The sequence below is a fragment of the Gobio gobio genome (assembly GCF_949357685.1).
Source record: "Gobio gobio genome assembly, chromosome: 8".
In the NCBI taxonomy this organism is placed as follows: domain Eukaryota; kingdom Metazoa; phylum Chordata; class Actinopteri; order Cypriniformes; family Gobionidae; genus Gobio; species Gobio gobio.
This window is the reverse complement of record NC_137114.1, coordinates 14,545,939-14,566,258: the sequence shown is the minus strand read 5'-3', so window position 1 is coordinate 14,566,258 and position 20,320 is coordinate 14,545,939. Positions and strand designations below refer to the sequence as shown.

Genomic DNA, 20,320 nt, shown 5'->3' with positions numbered 1-20,320 from the left:
TCTGATCTGAGGGAGAAGTTATGGGTAGGGTTAGTTTTAGTGGTAGGAGTAGTGTTAGGACCACCATTTCGTACAGGAATGTTGTTCCAGGATCAACAAAATATGTTGACCCAGGAACGTGTATATAACTTGGCAAAATCAGGACGTGGAATGATGCACACATGATTTGCTGTTGTTCTAGGTACGGGAAATCCTGACTGCACTCGGCTTGTTGGAATGTGCCAAGACACGCACATCCAACCTGTCCGGAGGCCAGAGGAAGCGCTTGGCCATCGCCCTAGAGCTCGTCAACAACCCGCCAGTCATGTTTTTTGATGAGCCCACTAGGTGAGCCCCCTCCATATGCACACATTACACTGTAAATAAACCCATAAAATTTGTGGGGGGAAAAATAGCAGCTGTGGTTGCCAGAACTTTACCGTAAAGAAAAATGGCAGCAACATTTTAGATTTTACGTCATTGAACTTAACCCTCTGGTGCTCTTCGTTTAGGGGTTGCATTGGTTGTCGTCCCGGTCATAAGTGACTGGACACCTAAAAACTGAACTTCCTCCACCCAATAATCCCAATGCAATTGATTTTTCTTCAATAATATTTCTATTTTGTATTTTGTGATGATTTGATGGTACTTCTTAATATTTTGTATTAAACATGCAACCATGTGCGTAACCACTAGAGGTCTCAATGGAGAGGCTTGTGAATTCACTAGGTCTCTTGAACACATTTAATGATTTTTTTTTTTTAGATGGATTTGAATATGTATTTAAAAAATCTCAAAGACTATTTATTATAAAGTTTTAGATTTTTTTTTTGTCAGAAATAGTGATTTAAAATGTTATTTTATGCATGATGATTATAATAATAATGTATACAGTGTGTGAGTGGATGTGTCAATGTCACACCCTTGATTACTTTTTTTCAGCATTGTGGCCGATTTGTAGATTGTACACACAAAAATCCAATTAATTTTTATATTTTTGCAGATTTCCCATTCATTTCCTATAGTGGTCATTTTTGACCGAAGAGCACAAGTGGGAGTATTTTTTTTTTATGACCACTTGCATGCTCGAATCATGCCCTCACATGTTCACAGTCCTAATGCCATAAAAGTCACCAAGTTTCATATCATTCTGATGAAGCTTTGATTTTTAAAAATTCTAAATGTGGCTCATAGGTTCTGTGTGTGTGTGTGTGTGTGTGTGTGTGTGTGTGTGTGTGTGTGTGTGTGTGTGTGTGTGTGTGTGTGTGTGTGTGTGTGTGTGTGTGTGTGTGTGTGTGTGTGTGTGTGTGTGTGTGTGTGTGTGTGTGTGTGTGTGTGTGTGTGTGTGTGTGTGTGTGTGTGTGTGTGTGTGTGTGTGTGTGTGTGTAATATCAGGACACAAATGTGTATAATGACATGGGTATGACACAGGTATTACAAAAAGAGGGTGAAATATGAGGACGTTCCCCATGTCCTCACTTTTCAAAATGCTTATAAATCATACAGAACAAGTTTTTTTTCACAGAAAGTGAACTGCACAGTCTCCTGTGAGGGCTAGGTTTATGGAATGTCCTCACATTTCACAAAAAAAAACATGAGTGTGTGTGTGTGTGTGTGCGTGTGCGTGTGCGTGTGCGTGTGCGCGTGTGCGTGTGTGTGTGTGTGTGTGTGTGTGTGTGTGTGTGTAATATCAGGACACAAATGTGTATAATGACATGGGTATGACACAGGTATTACAAAAAGAGGGTGAAATATGAGGACGTTCCCCATGTCCTCACTTTTCAAAATGCTTATAAATCATACAGAACAAGTTTTTTTTCACAGAAAGTGAACTGCACAGTCTCCTGTGAGGGCTAGGTTTATGGAATGTCCTCACATTTCACAAAAACAAACATGAGTGTGTGTGTGTGTGTGTGTGTGTGCGTGTGTGTGTGTGTGTGTGTGTGTGTGTGTGTGTGTGTCAATATCACACTCTTGATGTTTTAGAGTGTCACCCCTTTACTGCTGTGTACTTTTTTTCAGCATTGTGGCTTTTTTGTATATTGTACACACAAATATTCTGTGAATTTTTGTATTTTTGCAGATTTCCCATTTGTTTTCTATGGTCGGTCATTTATGACTGAAGACAATAAACGTCTCTATTTTTTTTACGATCACTTAGCATGCTCGGATCATGACCTCAATTTTTTTGTGTGTTTACATACCTAATGCTAGAAAAGTCACCAAGTTTCATATCATTCTGATGAAGCTGTGATTTTTAAAATTTTAAAACAGAACATTCACCGGTCACAAATGACCGAAGAGCACCAGAGGGTTAAATGTGCATTTTAAAAAAACTATATAGGGTACAATGGGACTGAAGGCGCCCCGGGGCAAAAACCACTAGATGGCACCAAAACGTGCCACGACACTTTCCAAAACATCCGCTTTTCAAGATGCACGTGGAAATTTGTCTGATCCTTGACACGATCACGGGCAGCAGCGCAAAGCTGATTATGTGCTAATTTGATCTAATATTTGATATTTTTTTTAAATGTTGTAGATTTAAGTAGCAAATGAGAATCGCTAAAATTATTGAATATATTTTGAGGCAAAGATCTTGTTAATGATTTTCAGAGGTAATTAAAGTAACAGTGTTTCAATAACGGAAGAATATGTAAAAGTATGGTATTTGTGGTAAAAAGCGTCCCTGCTGTTGATAATTAACATGATAATAAATATCAGGCTGACTTTCCATTTGTTGACATGACATGGTTAGATTCAGATGGGAAATATCATATATTCAGTGGGTGTCCACCTTAGAGATAATCACCATATTAATAATGATTTTATTATATTTAAAAATATGATAGGCCTATTAATCATACCATATAATAAAATATAATTATTCTTACTACTGTAAATCATGCAATTCAATTATTATGGGATCTCCTTCAGTGCTTTCAGAATCTTTACTTTTTTAAATAATATTAAAAAAAGGCCCCCCTTGTCACCTCATATGTTTATAAGATTTTTTAACCAAAATAAACCACTTTTATTATTTATTTTTATGATTTAAAATCAGTTGCTCCATAAATGTTCAATACAAACATCAGAATTTTTTTCTGCAACTATACACTATGGGTAATAATGAGTAATGAAAACCTATGTTACTCAAGTGTGGAGCAGAAACAACGCAACCTCGCCGTTTGTTTTCAGGCCTTCCTGTGTAGGTCTCTTAAGCACTGGAACGCTTTTCTAATATTAACACAGGTCCTACAGCTCTTGCCTGATCATAGCCCTTCTCTTTCCAGTGATATTCCTCTGAGCTTTTCTCTTTTTTAATGTCTCTCAGCTTCTCTTTCTACAGTCCCTCTTGCTCCCTCTCTCTCCTCCCCCATTATGAGTGGACACGCCCCCTACTGCTGATTGGCTACAAGAGTGTTGTGGTGCTCTGTCCATTTCAACAGCGTTTCTCAGAAATCAATTACTGCACATTTAACTGATACAATGTTACAATTCCATCTAAAGTTATAAAATCTGTTGTGTACCTGTATGATATGCTGATATCCACCATAATGATACAGGTGGTAAAAGAGACACACAATAAATTAGGGATCATCACAAGTAGCTTTTCCACAAGCTGAATTAAATACTGATATATAAAAGTGTCATGCGCACAAACACAAAACACCATCATGGTAACACACATGACAATAAAATATTTCAATAAACATTGATTTAACAATTATGTACCAATATATAGCCAAAATGTACATAATTTATAACAAAATACAAGAAACAAATAACTAGTTAAATGAAATACCATCAAATGTAAAGTGTCATACAGGGAATTGTGAGAATATCAGTTTATGGTTTTTCAGTTAATTTTTTTTATGAAATGTCCTATTGGATCTATTACAGTTTTTCCACTGTACTGTATATAATAAGGCAACTTTCCACTAACCAATTAACACTCTTTTACCTCTAAAATTTTAAACTTTTTTTTTTACAGTGTATGAAAAGCATGGCCATGACTCCTCTAAGTGATGTTCCTGAGCCAAATATATCTCTTGTGAAAAGCTGTTACCCATGAGGTTTCTCTGTTATGTCCTTGTAATATGCGAATGCAATTGCATATTCACTTACAGGCTTTGCCCAGATGGGATATTGTTGGACAGTTGAGACCTGGTCTCTACGGACTCTATTAAGCTTTCCCTCCTCTCCCGGGATTTTACCCTCTAAGAACAAAAACGACTCGCTGATTCTCTGGAGAGCGCAAACTAAAGTCATTTTGGCATAAAGCGTTTCTTCGTAACTCGCATTTATACGATTACCATGCTTATCCAAGGATAAACAGATCCTCCTTCATGGCAATCAAAACCACGTGGCACCAGCTTCTGTAGGTTGCATAAGAGCAAGACTATGATCATTAATATGATGTCGCAGAGTTGTGTTTGGTTAAATAGGACACTTTAATGGCTCAAATGAATACTATTTCCCTGTGCATTAGAGAAATATCCAATCAGCAAATTGTGTGCAGCATGTGCTATGATATCATTTAAATGCAGTGCTATTTTGAAGGCTACTACAGCATTATCCTGTCCTTTAAAATGGACAATTAATCTTCCACTTCATCCAGCGTCTCTGCCATCTGTGATAATAAATATGGCTTTGATAGAGCGAGGTCAAGATTATGATCTAATCTCACCTCTTTAACCTTGTCTGACCACTGACATGAGCACTTGAGTGATATTGCAAGGATATATTGTAGAAGTATTGTTATTTTCTTGTGTTTTTGTAATTTTTATTACTTGAGGAATATGTATTTCTATTTAAGTTTTTGTTATTTTCTTTTAGTTTGTTTTAAAAACATTTTCATTTAGTGTAAATTTAGTGTAGTGACTTGGCATCTAGCTGAAATAAAATTAGGGTTAGGTTACATTTTATTTTATATATTTTTATTTATTAAGGAAGTAAAAATATACAGACTTTCAGTGCTCACAAGTAACTTTTTTTGTGTGTGCTTATGCGTTACAATTTCCGTTTTGTATACTGTCTATAACATATTTCCTTTATGCATCACTGCCATTTTACGAAAATGAGAGTATGGATGCACATAAATTAATAAAGATCTTTCGTTAGGGCAGTATACCTCTAATATCACAGTCTTATGTCCGCTTTCAAGAATTCTCTGTGACAGCCGAGAAACCACGCCAAGTTCAAGGGTCTATAAAAAAATGCTGATACAGTAACAAGGAAATATGTTATTGACAATATAGATAAAACAGAAATGTAACAGACTGCTCCAAGGCTTGAATGGTTGAGGATCCAAACGCAGCCTTATTGAAGGGTAGTCCACAATCGTAGACAAAAATAGGCAAAAGGTCATACACAGTCAAGCAGTCCAAACAGGCAAACCAGGCAGGAGAGACAGGCAAAGGGGTAATCCAAGACTAAGAAACAAGAGAGAATGCTCAGAAATGCAGTATTACACTTAACAAAACTTTGCAGTGAATGACATTTACATTTACATTTAGTCATTTAGCAGACGCTTTTATCCAAAGCGACTTACAAATGAGAGCAATAGAAGCAACTACAACAGTCAGAGGCTACAGTATGCAAGTGCTGTAACAAGTCTCAGTTAATCTAACACAGGATTTTTTTTTTTTTTTTTTTTTTTTTTTTTTTTAAATAAATTAGACAGACAGAAAAATGAATAGAATGTTAAGTGCTATTCTTGATTGGTCAGGTGCTGCTGGAAGAGATGCGTCTTTAGATGTTTTTTGAAAATGGCTACAGACTCGGCTGCTCGAATTGAGATAGGCAGGTCATTCCACCAGGTGGGGGCAGTCCAGGAAAAGGTCCGTGACAGTGATTTCATGCCTCTCTGGTATGGCACCACAAGGCGTCGTTCACTGGTAGAACGCAAACTCCTGGAGGGTGTGTATGTCTGAACAAGCGAGTTAAGGTAAATTGGTGCAGAGCCAGTGGTTGCTTTGAAGGCGAGTACCAGTGCCTTGAATTTGATGCGAGCGGCTATTGGTAGCCAGTGGAGTCTGATGAAGAGAGGCGTGACGTGCGCTCTCTTCGGCTCGTTAAAGATCACCCTCGCCGCTGCATTCTGGATCAGTTGCAAGGGTTTGATAGTGCATGCCGGAAGGCCTGCTAGAAGAGCATTACAGTAGTCCAGTCTGGAGAGAACAAGAGCTTGGACCAAGAGTTGTGTGGTCTGCTCTGATAGGAAGGCTCTAATCTTCCTAATGTTGTATAATGCAAATCTGCAGGACCGGGTTGTTGCAGTAATGTGGTCAGTGAATTTTAGCTGATCATCGATCACAACTCCAAGATTCCTGGCTGTCCTGGACGGAGTTATGGTTGATGATCCTAGCTGAATGGAGAGATTGTGATGAAGTGCTGGGTTGGCTGAGACCACAAGCAGTTCAGTCTTTGCAAGGTTGAGTTGCAGGTGATGCTCCTTCATCCAGGCAGAAATGTCTGTTAGGCAGGCAGCAATACGAACACCAACCGTGGGATCATCTGGTTGAAATGAGAAGTAGAGTTGAGTGTCGTCTGCATAGCAGTGATAGGAAAAGCCATGTTTCTGAATGACCGATCCCAGTGATGACATGTAGATGGAGAAGAGAAGTGGTCCAAGCACTGAGCCCTGTGGAACTCCAGTGACTAGATGATGTGACTTAGACACTTCACCTCTCCATGACACCCTGAAGGACCTACCTGAGAGGTAAGACTTGAGCCACTGGAGAGCAGTTCCTGAGATGCCCATCTTCATGAGAGTTGACAGGAGGATCTGGTGGTTAACTGTGTCAAAAGCAGCAGACAAATCCAGTAAGATAAGTACTGTGGATCTGGAAGCCGCTCTTGCCTGCCTCAGTGCCTCCGTAACCGAGAGCAGGGCAGTCTCAGTTGAGTGGCCGCTTTTGAAGCCTGATTGGTTGATATCCAGGAGGTTGTTCTGTTCTGAATGACAAGGTGAACATGGTTTATATAGGCAGAGGAAATTAGGTAAATGAGACACAGGTGTAAACAATGAGTGATGATGAGTCCGGGCAAAGGATTATGGGAAATGCAGTCCTTGATGGAGTGACAGTCTGAGGTGGAGTGGCCTTAGGTGGTTATCATGGGAACTCTAACTGGTGAATCGTGACAGGAAGCATGCGTGAAAATGCAAAACTAATAATATAATATAAAATAATAGTTATAATATAATAATGATTAATAATTAGTTACATTTATATAGCGCTTTTCTAGGCACTCAAAGTGCTTTACATAGAAGGGGGAATCTCCTTAACCACCACCAATGTGCAGCACCACCTGGAGGATGCTACGGCAGCCATATTGCTCCAGAACGCCCACCACACACCAGCTGATTGGTGGAGAGGAGACCAAGTGATGAAGCCAATATTGGGATATGGATATGGGGATGATTAGGAGGCCATTATAGGCAGGTGCCAATAGGCAAATTTGACTAGGATGCCGGGGTTACACCCCTACTCTTTGGGATTTTTAATGACCACAGAGAGTCAGGACCTCGGTTTAACGTCTCATCTGAAGGACGGGGCTTGTTACAGTATAGTGTCCCCATCACTATACTGGGGTGTTAGGACCCACACAGACCACAGGGTGAGCGCCCCCTGCTGGCCTCACTAACACCTCTACCAGCAGCAACCTAGTTTTCCCAGTTGGTCTCCCGTCCAGGTACTGGCCAGGCTCATCCCTGCTTAGCTTCAGTACGAAAACCAGTCTTTGGCTACAGGGTGATATGGCTGCTGGTGATATAATTTAATTAATATAATAAATATAATATAATGGAAAGTATTGATGAACAGGAATTTTGAGAAGAATAAGGAGGAAAGACTTAAACCTTGCATCGGAGCACCACAGCGTGGAACCACGGCTCCTGCTGACTGTTATTTTTCCCTCTTTCCCTCTTCAGTGGACTGGACAGCTCCTCCTGCTTCCAGGTGGTCTCTCTGATGAAGGCTCTTGCTCAGGGTGGACGAACAGTCATATGCACAATTCACCAGCCCAGCGCAAAAGTCTTTGAACTCTTCGATAAGGTGATCATTCTTTTATACTCTGTTTTTGAAGGTTTTTTTAATGCATGCTCTTATGCAAAATACTGCCTCTCACACCTCATTCATATATTGTGTTTTCTTTTCCCCAGCTGTATGTCCTCAGTCAAGGCCAGTGTATTTACAGAGGAAGAGTATCAAGCTTGATCCCGCATCTCAGAGAACTGGGACTCAACTGTCCCACCTATCACAACCCTGCAGACTTCGGTAAGAAAATGACACTCTCAGTACGCAGAGGTCCAAAATTAACAAACAAACAAATAAATAACACAACTTTTTTGGGGGAATTGCTGGACCCTTGCTTTCATTAGTTACACGAGTGAATCAAATCTGACATATAAAAAGTTCACATAAAAAAGCTCAGGGACTGTTGCACATCTTCTCATTTCAAATTTGACTTAAAGGGTTAGTTCACCCAAAAATTAAAATTCTGTCATTAATTACTTACCCTCATGTCGTTCGACACCCGTCAGACCTCCGTTCATCTTCAGAACACAAATGAAGATATTTTAGTTGAAATCTGATGGCTCTGAAAGGCCATTGGCAAGTTTGCACTTTACACTCTCAAGACCCTTAAAAGGTACTAAAGACGTCGTTACAAAGTCCATCTCACTACAGTGGTTCTACAATAACTTTATGTATCGGCGAGAATAGTTTTTGTGCGCAAAAAAACCCTAAATAACAACCTATATAGTGATGACGATTTCAAAACAAGGCATCATGAAGCTTTGAAGCGTTATGAATCAGTGAGTCGAACCATGATTCGGATCGCGTGTCAAACCACCAAACTGCTGAAATTTGGTGATCCAAACAGCTGATTCGACTCACTGATTCATAACGCTTCGAAGCTTCATGATGCCTTGTTTTGAAATCGTCATCACTATGTAAGTTGTTATTTAGGGTTTTTTTGCGCACAAAAACTATTCTCGCCGATTCATAAAGTTATTTTAGAACCACTGTAGTGAGATGGACTTTCTTTAGTACCTTTTAAGGGTCTTGAGAGTGTAAAGTGCATTGTGCCAATGGAGGTCTTTCAGAGCCATCAGATTTCAACTAAAATATCTTCATTTCTTTTCCGAAGATGAACGGAGGTCTGACGGGTGTCGAAAGACATGAGGGTAAGTAATTAATGACCGAATTTTCATTTTTGGGTGAACTAACCCTTTAAGTGAAAAAAAATTACCGTCAGAAAAAGTTTAAATATATATAATTATTTAAGTAATAAAGACTTTGGGGTTGGTACCATTTTTTTATGTTATTGAAAAAGTCTCTTCTGCTGACCAAGGCTGCATTTATTTTATAAAAAACTGTAAAATTGTGAAATATTATCACAATTCGAAATAACTGTTTTCTATTTGAATATATTTTAAAATGCCTTTTCCTGTGATGGTAAAGCTGAATTTTCAGCATCATTACTTCAGTCTTCAGTGTCACATGATCTTTCAGAAATCATTCTAATATGATGATTTGATACTCAAGAGACATTTCTCATTATTAACACTGTTTAATGTTTTCATAGGAACTGTTATACATTTGTCCAAGATTCTTTGATGAATAGAAAGTTCAAAAGAACAGAATGGAGATGCTCTGACCCAGTCGTCTAGCCGTCACAATTTGGCCCTTGTCAAACTCGCTCAAATCCTTACGCCCATTTGTCCTGCTTCTAACAAAACAACTTTGAGGACAAAATGTTCACTTGCAAAGATGCGTTTAATTATATATATATATAGTTTAATGTCTGTTGCAGTTTTTTTTGTTCCAGACAGATGCAAAATGTTATTTTTGGACGCTATCTATACATGAATAAATAATTTACTGGGCATAATCCAGAGAATAAAAATAATGCACATCTGCATTCTCAATACATGATGCATCAGTGTATTTTGAGCTACTCAACAGAGCCTGAGAGTATTTTCTTCTTTTCTCCAGTAATGGAGGTGGCCTCTGGTGAATACGGTGACCAGACAGCTCGGCTGGTGATGGCTGTTCAGGAGCGGAAGTGTGAGAAAGACTACAGAAGTGAAATGAATGGTAATGGGGTCCATAACCCCTTCCTCTGGCACAGACCAGCTGATGAGGTATGTACAGAAAAATATTAAGCCTTTATGTAACATGATGCAGTGGGTGTTACGTCATATGACAGATATGCATCTCTGTAGTTTTGGCTCAAATAATTTAGCACACAATAGATGTCATAATTTAACCGATTGTCTTTAGGACTCTTCATCGTCGGAGGGTTGTCATAGTTTTTCTGCCAGCTGCTTGACGCAGTTTCGCATCCTTTTCAAGAGAACTTTTCTGAGCATCCTGAGAGACTCGGTAAGCAGCACTGCCACCTAGTGGGTATGTTTAGTAACACACACACACAGCAGAGTCAAATATGTCATAATAAAGAGCATCAGGTGTCACAGAAGTTAGTGTTATCATTTAGTGATGTGAATAAAAACTACCTTTAATCACAATTACTTTTTAATAATACTAGCAAGGTCATGGATTTAAATGACTTTTCACTGGAATACACTGAATTGCAATTCAACGATTTTAACAGTCCAACAACAATTTCATTAGGCCAAATTGTGGCATTCTAGGAAATAAAGTGTTTTCTATCATTATCAATAAAATTCTAAGCATGAAAATAATGAAAATTGCTGGGTTATTTCAACCCATGTTTGGGTCAAATATGGACAAACCCAACCGTAGTAATGTAATTTTTAATTACATTTTTAAACTCAATGGTTGACTATATATGTAAAATGAAATATGTGTAAATGAAGCACAACTTACCATTTCATACATTGATTATTTATATAATCCTCTTTTTTTCTTCTTTTGGAAATACCTCAAATCGTGTACATAATTTCTTATTGGATGTTGATGATTAAGAATCTGAAATATTAGAATATACACTTACAGTGATTTTTCATTCGAATTTTATTATATATTAATTCTACTTAATAACATTTAAATTAGATTCAAAATAAATGGATCCTGTTTGCTCCCTAAATTCAAATTATTTTCAAATTCAGTAATTGCAATTCAAAAACCATTGTCTATTCAGCACGGCTTGTACATAAGTGTTATCAGAAGGAACATAAGCTTGATTTTGATTTTTCTCTGTTTAGGTGTTGACTCACTTGCGCATCATGTCTCATCTTGGGATTGGAGTTCTGATTGGTCTCTTGTACCTGGGCATTGGCAATGAGGCCAAGAAAGTTCTTAGCAACTCTGGTTTCCTGTTCTTCTCCATGTTGTTCCTCATGTTCGCAGCTTTGATGCCCACCGTTCTCACCTGTGAGTCTGTAAAATGGTCCATTATACTCTTCATACAAGAAAGACTTTGATGCACATTTAATGAGAACAAATCTGATCATTGACTTGATATTAACATGCTCATCTGTTCTTTCTGACTGTTATTGTAGTTCCACTTGAGATGGGCGTCTTTTTGAGAGAACATCTAAACTACTGGTACAGTCTAAAGGCATACTACTTGGCCAAAACAATGGCGGACATCCCGTTTCAGGTAAAATGGAACAAATAAAACATGGTTTTCTCCTGAAAAGTAGCTTGCTCTGTTGTGGTGTTAAGCTATGATTCACAAAGTGGTTTAGATTAGGGTTTCCTCAGAGAACAGATACAATAAGATGGTTATGGCATAAACATGTTATTGGAGCTTGTAGATGATTTGTTTTTAGGTCAAATCACTGTTTGCCCAACATAGACAAATCCTGCTGCAATATTACATAAGCGGGCTTTGCTTTTCCCAATCAGAAAAATTCTGTAATGCTTCTACAAGAAATATTCTCCAGTTAGAATGTTGAAAAAGATGTTGAACATTTGGGATTTTTTTCTTCTTCTTTTGGACTTTGAGAAAAAAAATTAAAGGGATCCTATTATGCTTTTTTACATGTTCAACTTTTTTTCAGTGTGTAATGTTGCTACTTGAGCATGAAAAAGCTCTGCAAAGTTACAAAGCACAAAGTCACTCCAAATGGAGTTATTCTCTATATCAGTAAACACTTGCTGCGTTCATGTCGTAATTACAGTAAATACATTTCGGTATGCTTTCTAAACTCTCTTGCGGTACTTAGATGTCATACACTGATAGGTCTGAGCAATGCTTCTTCAAGTCCAACACACCATAAACCTGCAGTGGTCAGGTGATACAATGACCATGTGGTACACATTTTAGCTCATTTTAGCTCTCTGAAAAATACGAGTTTACACGTTGTAATTACAAGTTCTACCAGCACGTGAAGGCTTTTTACAGTTCAGAATCGTTACGTAATTACGACATGGTGTGGACGCACCTACTGCTTCTGAATTCTCTGAAACGCCTCATTTGAAGGTCACACAATATTCCTCATTTAAATAATTCCCGCCCAAGGAATACGCAAAAAAGGGGCGTAGACTGGTTGAGTTGCGTTAGTAGTGTGTTGAAACTTGCGGTTATGATAAGTGGCGTGACATTTCCCAAACACTCTCCAAGCAGCTGACCAATCACAACACCAATCCAACCAATCACAGCACATTGAGCTTTTCGGACGGAGGGACTTCATTGAGACAGGAACTAAACTGAGCGTTTCTGACAGACCAACGCTATCTCACGACCAAATTATATGTATTTTACGAATTATACATTAAAATATGTACGAATTGCCGTGAGATCGGGTTGGACAGACTGGGAAGAGAGGAGCTGCACCTATGTCAAATACAGTGGTGGCCAAAATTATTAAAATATAAGGCATCTGGGAGTCGTCTTAATGGGCCTGGATTTATTTTCCAAGAGGACAATGACCCAAAACATTCTTCTAACTATTGCCAGAACTACCTGCGATGGAAGGAATCTGCTGGAACATTGAAAATGATGGACTGGCCCCCTCAAAGTCCGGGGGCGAGTTGGAAAATAAACTCGACAGATCTATTGTACATTCTAAGGAAAGCCTTTGGCTTCAGTTGCAGTCATGGGATAGTGTTGGAGTTCTCTGAGGAAATATATTGACACTATGCCAGAGAGATGCTGTGCTGCTTTAATTGCTGCAAAAGGTGGACATACCAAATATTAAAGTTAAAAGTGGATAAAAACAGTACGACTCACTTCATCTGATATGGTTGATGGTCAGAGCAACCATCTGCATGTTTCAGGAAATTAAATCATGAAACATGTCAATATTTTCAGATCTGTCAGGTGTTCTAATAATTTTGGCCACCACTGTATGTGAATAATAATAATAATGTATATTTTTTTGGAACATTCAAGCATGAAAACCTAAAACCTAGACCCCGAAAACAAAATCAAGACTTTGGAAAAGGGCATAATAGATCCCCTTTTGAAACAAAGAAAAGTTATGAAGTAAAATTAAGAAAAAATATTTCAAGTTCACTAATCAAATAAGCAGATTGTCAGTTTTCTCTTTGAAGGAAAAACTTCAAAAACACTTCTTTTCTGCCTCACAGATTGTGTTCCCAGTGGCCTACTGCAGTATAGTGTACTGGATGACATCTCAGCCTTCAGATGCAGTCCGTTTCATTCTTTTCCTGGCTTTAGGGACACTCACGTCACTGGTTGCACAGTCGTTGGGACTACTGATAGGAGCAGCATCCACATCATTACAAGTACATACCTCTACTTTTGCCTTGTACTGTCATGTTCTGCCATATACTTGATATTATGTAAAGAATTTATCGCACTATCATGCAATCTATCAATCAATCATTAAAGTCATTTACAGAAAATGCACACTTTTGTCTAGTGGTATAATGATGCAGTATTGTGTTTCCTTGACAGGTAGCAACTTTTGTTGGTCCTGTGACAGCCATCCCCGTGCTGCTATTTTCCGGCTTCTTTGTCAGTTTTGACACCATCCCAAAATACCTCCAATGGATCTCATACATTTCCTATGTCAGGTAAGGGAACCTCAGGAAATGCTCATTATAGCTTAAGTTCATTATTGAGATATAATAGATACTGTATGTTACAAACCATGCATCTGGATAATTTAACATTAGGGAAAGGAACAACAGGAACAGAAATTCTTAGTACTTTAATTATTTATTTCTAAAGACAAAATATAGCTGCTTTTCCACTGTTGGTCCAGTGCGAGCCATGGCTTTCAACAGGCCGGGCTAGGCTAACAATCTCAGACCTGTAGCACAGAGCCCAAAACCATGCTGCGTTTCCACCGTCGGACTAGAAGCTCCGCAGCGCTTCACTAAAACCCGCCCGTAGCACGCCTCTCAGGAACAACGTCACACAAACCATCATTTCACCAACAAATGGAGGTTTTATCTGTAAATTAATCCGAAAGAAATCACTGGAAACTAGCGAGATCACAAAACCAACATGATAAAAGTGGCCGTTTGTTGCCATTTTTTTCATAAAAATGTAAAACCTAACCATTGATGTTTTACCAACTGTTATACAATAAGTGATACATTCATCATAATGCATTATTTGTGTCTAGATTGCACATTCGTACCACAGAAAAAGTGGCATTTACCGTTATTTCTCAAAAGAAAGAGGACACACATACTTATTCAGTCACGTCTCTTTTTGATTATTTGTAGTCACAGGACAGTATGTTTACATCACATTTAGATTTCCACCAAATATTTAACCTGATTTAGTGATGGTTCCAATACAGTTAGGCTATATTATCAGTCAGAGAAACAGAGGAAACTCCCAAAAAAACAGAGTTGCTTTATTTAATGACATATGCAGAATATGCTAAATATGGATATCAGACAGTCCAGTATTAGGAGACGAGGCGTGCTGACAGATAAAATAAACACAGGATGCGATAGCCTATATGACTTGTCTGGTTTCTTCAAGCGGTCATATTTACCATGTTTACTATAGTGTTAACGCTCATAGACTTTTGCATTGCATACAAATATTTCTGCCTTATACAGTGATCAGAATCCACATCGGATCACAAACAGAAATTATTTCAAACACTCACTCCTGTCTGAAAGTGAGATTTGAGCAAACATTTTTTGGAAAAGTTAATGCTGATGTTCTGGTATATGAAATCCAGACTCAGATGAACTCCTCCTTTGTTCATAACTGTAAACTCCTCCTTTGTTTGTAGGAGGAGGCTTTCACAATTCCTACTCATTACCAAATAAGTAAATAAATGATCATGATTTATCGAATCGAGTATAAAGTCACAATATGTATTTTTTTTTGGTGTTAGAGGTCGCTTATTCAAAACAAAGGCGTAGCTTGATGACGCCTGTATTTTGCAGAGCTTTTTCTGGTCATGTGTACTCACGATGTTTTATCATATTAGATACATTATTTGACTGTGTTGAAAGTTATGTTATAATTATTTGCTACTATGAGACACTTGCACACTGCAGTAAGCTAGATAGAAATTAGGCATGGTAAAAGTATGGTACTCGCGGTAAACAAGATAAGACTAACTGTGTTGAGCTGTATAACAATGATAAGTTTTCTGTCGATTAATGTATCCAAACAGTTGCTCACCTGTCCAATAAAACACATAATATATTAAAGCGTCTCTGGTGCTTCCATGGTTACTACTAAATAAAACCAGAAATTGAGGGTAACACGGGTATGATGTCATTGATAGGCGACGCACGTGTCCTGGTTAAATTAGCTTATTTCTCTGGAACATTCTTGGAAACATTTGGAATCATGTAAGTACACAAGTCCACAAAATATATAACACTGTTCTAGTGGTTTTTGTATATCTTAATCCAAAAATCTTACATATTGTGCCTTTAAATTAAGGACAAAGAGGAGTGATATGAAAGACATGCAACTATATAGGAACAATGAATTAGACTTAGTTTAGCGGCCAAAATACAAAATATTTGACAACAGAATCCTGCATTTGACCAATCAGAAATAAGTATTCCAGAGAGCTGAGTAATAAAACAAGAGTATACCAACACACAAAAAAAATCTCTTCTAAATCAATTGTCCTCTGACTTTCAGATATGGTTTTGAAGGAGTCATTCTGTCCATTTATGGGCTTGACCGTGAGGACCTGCACTGCGACAAAGACGAGACATGCCACTTCCAGAAGTCAGAAGCCATTTTGAAGGAGCTGGATGTTGAGGATGCAAAGCTCTACTTGGACTTTATTGTGCTGGGCATTTTCTTTGTGTCGCTCCGTCTGATCGCCTACTTCATCCTCCGTTACAAGATCAGTGCTGAGAGGTAGACTCGTAGAAGACGTGATGGAGAGAGTACTGTCGAGACTTTCTTACCCAGGGAGGGCTAGGCTGGAAAAGCCGAAGCAGAGAGGGTTTGTTCCCTCTAAACCAACCATCAACATGTTTCCACTGGACAGAAACATGGGCTGAACCGGAAGTCACAGTATGTAAATGCCCAGCTTTTGCGTGCTTTTATAAGAAAACAAAGTGCTTAGAACGCAACAGTTTCGGGACTCAACCAAACATCTGCTAGATAGACAAAGAAACATGCAGTGAAGAAAAGTCACAGGAGCAGACATTCAGCAGTTGACTGAAAAAGCTAATTTGTGGGGTAATATTGGAAAGCTGGAATCTTTTCTCTTGCCCTTGTGAAAAAGAATTGTGCTTAATTTTATTGAATGTGCACATAGTAAAAAAACAACTGTATTTGCAGATAACATAATAATAATAATGAAATAAAAGCCACGTGTAGTTAATAAGAGCACATTTTCATGACTGCTTCATAATTTAAGTACACGTTTAAAAAGGGCACTTTGTCATAATTTAAAATTAAAGTTTAAAGTACATTATAAATCCAGAACTACACTTATTTTCTATGTTTGTACTAGCATAGGCTACTAAATCACATGTAAAGCACTTAATTATAAGTTTACCTGTGGTCTCTTATTTGATACTATAGTTAATATATTTAAAATGCACTAAATTGTATGATTACAAATATTTTTAAATATACAGCATTAATGTCACAATATTCGTTTACCACAAATGTCTGTCAGTGTATTCCATTTTTCAAAGACGATATAGAAGTAATTATGAAATTGCATATAAAAATGTACTTCAGTCCTACTTAAGTGGGTCACAAAACTCTAAAGTTCAGCTAATCGCGTTTAAGTCACAATCAATTTTATTTAATTGCAATTAACATGCAATTAAGTGTCCGTAAACATTCAGTTTAGACTTAAGTAGGCCTACTCCCTTCAAAAGTATGCTAAAGTGCACTTTTTTTCACAAGGGTGCCCATGTTGAGCACATTTTTTATGTAAAAGACAATCATTAATTGCTGGTCTACCATGCATTCCTTATACTCTATTAAAAAGCTCTCATTCTGTTGGTAATGGCTGCCTGCTGCTCTTGTAGAAGAATGATAACTTCAAAACTTGTGTGTAGGGTGTAACTGCCTATCAGAGGAACAAATCCGAAAGAGAACTAAAGGCCCAAGATGACTGGATCTCATTAGAATGAAAAAGGGAAAAATGCATCAAATCTTAATAGCATGTCATTTCTGTGCCACTTGTGTCACCAAACAGAACTGCAAAAATAATGACTCCCTTCTCCCCCTTCTGTCATTGGTCAAACAAATAGATCCCACCCCCATCACAAATGTTGTAAAAGCAACTGTTTAAAAAAATCTGGGTTAATATGGGAAGGGAATTTCTTTTATCATTTGTAATGCTCCATACAGCATGTTTTGAAAACTGTTCAACACATCTTTATGACTTTAGTAATAATGCAAAGTACACTATACTGCCAAAAGTTTTGTGAGGCCTGCCTTTATATGCACATGAACTTTAGTGACATCCCATTCTTAATCTGTAGGGTTTATGGAGTTGGCCCACCCTTTGCAGCTCTAACAGCTTCAACTCTTCTGGGAAGGCTTTCCACAAGGTTTAGGAGTGTGTTTATGGGAATTTTTTAACATTCTTCTAGAGGCGCATTTGTGAGCTCAGGCACTGATGTTGGACGAGAAGGCCTGGCTCTCAGTCTCCGCTCTAATTCATCCCAAAGGTGTTCTATCGGGTTGGGGTCAGGACTCTGTGCAGGCCAGTCAAGTTCCTCCACACCAAACTCGCTCATCCATGTCTTTATGGATCTTTATATGCTTTGTGCAATTGTGCGCAGTCAAGTTGGAACAGGAAGGGGCCATCCCCAAACTGTTACCACAAAAATGGGAGCATAAAATTGTCCAAAATGTCTTGGTATGCTGAAGCAGTAAGAGTTCCTTTCACTGGAACTAAGGGGCCAAGCCCAACCCCTGAAAAACAACCACACACCATAAGCCCCCTCCACCAAACTTTACACTTGGCACAATGCAGTCAGGCAAGTACCGTTCTCCTGGCAATCACCAAACCCAGACTCGTCCATTGGATTGCCAGACAGAGAAGCGTGATTGGTCACTCCAGAGAACACGTCTCCACTGCTCTAGAGTCCAGTGGCGGCGTGCTTTACCCCACTGCATCCCACGCTTTGCGTTGCACTTGGTGATGTAAGGCTTGGATGAGCTGCTCGGCCATGGAAACCCATCCCATGAAGCTCTACACAAGCGTCTGCATGCCTAGTGCTTGATTCTATACACCTGCGGCCATGAAAGTGATTGGAACACCTGAATTCAATGATTTGGAGGCGTGTCCCAATACTTTTGGCAATATAGTGTACATCTGATAAACCATCTTCAAATGCAAATATGAATTTTGTCAACTTTTGAAAAATGCTGGGCTTCTCTTTGTTCACTGAGTTATATTTTAAATGTTTGCAAAGCAAATTATTGGACTTCTTCACCAAGTTATCAATCCTAAAGTTGGCAAACCCAAAAATGTTTCTCCTACATTCAGAAATGTCTTTTCTGAAAGGTTTACAAGTTCATGTTTACTGTTCTAAATGCCTTTGATTTTCCTGAATTATAGATTTGAAATTCATGCAAGTAATCTTAGAGGATCTCACACACTTCCATGCGGCATTTATCATCCAGCATCCAACATGTTTTATTCACATCAAAGGGTCATTGTCATTGATTAATGCTATATTCTTTGTTGACATCTATGCACAGTTTGCATGCTTTCTGGTTACGGGATGTAATTGCAAAGTCAATGCAAAAATGAAAATGTGACAAAAAAATGAAGAATGTTATTTATTATCTGTGTTCTTTGTATTGAATGTCCATTCTGCAGATGTTTAGTGACCTAAACATTCCGAGCATCATTCACTAAACATTGCAGGCACAATGTGAATGCTGAGCTTAACTCAAGTGTTATGACCACTATAATCATACCAAACATTTGCTGATGTGGACCTTGGTGTGGAAATTGATGCAAAATAGATTTTAAACCATCTTAGTTATATTACCTCTATTCTGTTGGAAGAGTATTTCTACTTAGAATGTAGAGCATATTTATGTTTTTTAATTAAATGTATATGTTAATTGTATATTATTTTTCTTATTTAGCACTTTTTCTTGCAATTACAGTATGTACTGTATAATCAAAATGCTAGGGATCATTATATATAGACATTCAATGGCTCTATTTTAAAAGTTATTTCATTTTCCATATCTGAAAGGGTCTAGTTACAATATGTTTCTGTTACATAAATCTAATGTAACAATAGTTACATATTAGATATGATAATAAAGATTTGTTTTCAAACTGCTTGATTTTTTTTATTTATTTTTTTATCTGAGTATCTGTGTCTCAAAGTGTTGGGACAATGTACATGCACAAAAAAAAATCTGAATAAATGGTATGGATTCAAATGTTAAACATGTTACTAATCCTGTTAATGACCCGTAAACGCATACCTCGGGTCTTTAGAGACCCAGGATGTCATTCACTACCCTCTTCCTCATTCATTTTTTTTAAGTTTCTTAGTATTTCTCAAAACAATATACCAAGAAAACAAATGGTAAAAGAATGCCTGGTTTTCCATTCATTTTTTTAAAAATATATATATAAAAAAAATAATTATAGGGTCTCTAACGACCCGAGGTCTGTAAAAGTGTAAGTATATATTTTTTCTGCACAACAATCATTCAATCTTTGATGACTGAATGAGTGCAATTCGCCTTTATTTTATAAGGTGGGAATGTCTGATACACACTGATGAAGTGACGTTTCACTCATAGTCACCGCAGGCAGAAAACAAAAGAATAGGAAGAATCATCAGCAAACCTTGAAATGGCTCAGTGATTTACAGCAGAGCAAGACCTGAACGCAATCCAATATTACTGTCACTGTCACTGATGGTGGATCTGGTTAAGAAGCCAGTGATCATAATATTATATTTGTTGAAAATTATAGTTTTGAGAATATGTT

General features: G+C 37.9%; 1 protein-coding gene across 2 annotated transcripts in view; it reads left to right on the top strand.

Annotated features, from left to right (window-relative positions):
* The window catches only part of abcg1 (ATP-binding cassette, sub-family G (WHITE), member 1), a 45,057-nt gene extending 25,400 nt beyond the window's left edge, over positions 1-19,657 (top strand). The window contains exons 6-16 of one of the 2 annotated variants that reach the window (XR_013817119.1): positions 182-327; positions 7,916-8,039; positions 8,147-8,261; positions 9,984-10,132; positions 10,272-10,373; positions 11,177-11,345; positions 11,474-11,574; positions 13,509-13,667; positions 13,840-13,958; positions 16,015-17,749; positions 18,664-19,657. Coding sequence is in view for 1 of the 2 variants with exons in the window: in XM_079824446.1 (XP_079680572.1) it covers positions 182-327; positions 7,916-8,039; positions 8,147-8,261; positions 9,984-10,132; positions 10,272-10,373; positions 11,177-11,345; positions 11,474-11,574; positions 13,509-13,667; positions 13,840-13,958; positions 16,015-16,243 (1,413 nt within the window). In the remaining variant the exon portion in view is untranslated. Of the gene's footprint in view, positions 1-181; positions 328-7,915; positions 8,040-8,146; positions 8,262-9,983; positions 10,133-10,271; positions 10,374-11,176; positions 11,346-11,473; positions 11,575-13,508; positions 13,668-13,839; positions 13,959-16,014 lie in introns of both variants that reach the window. The other variant, XM_079824446.1, reaches the window with a different exon arrangement.
* Positions 19,658-20,320: the final 663 nt, after the last annotated feature.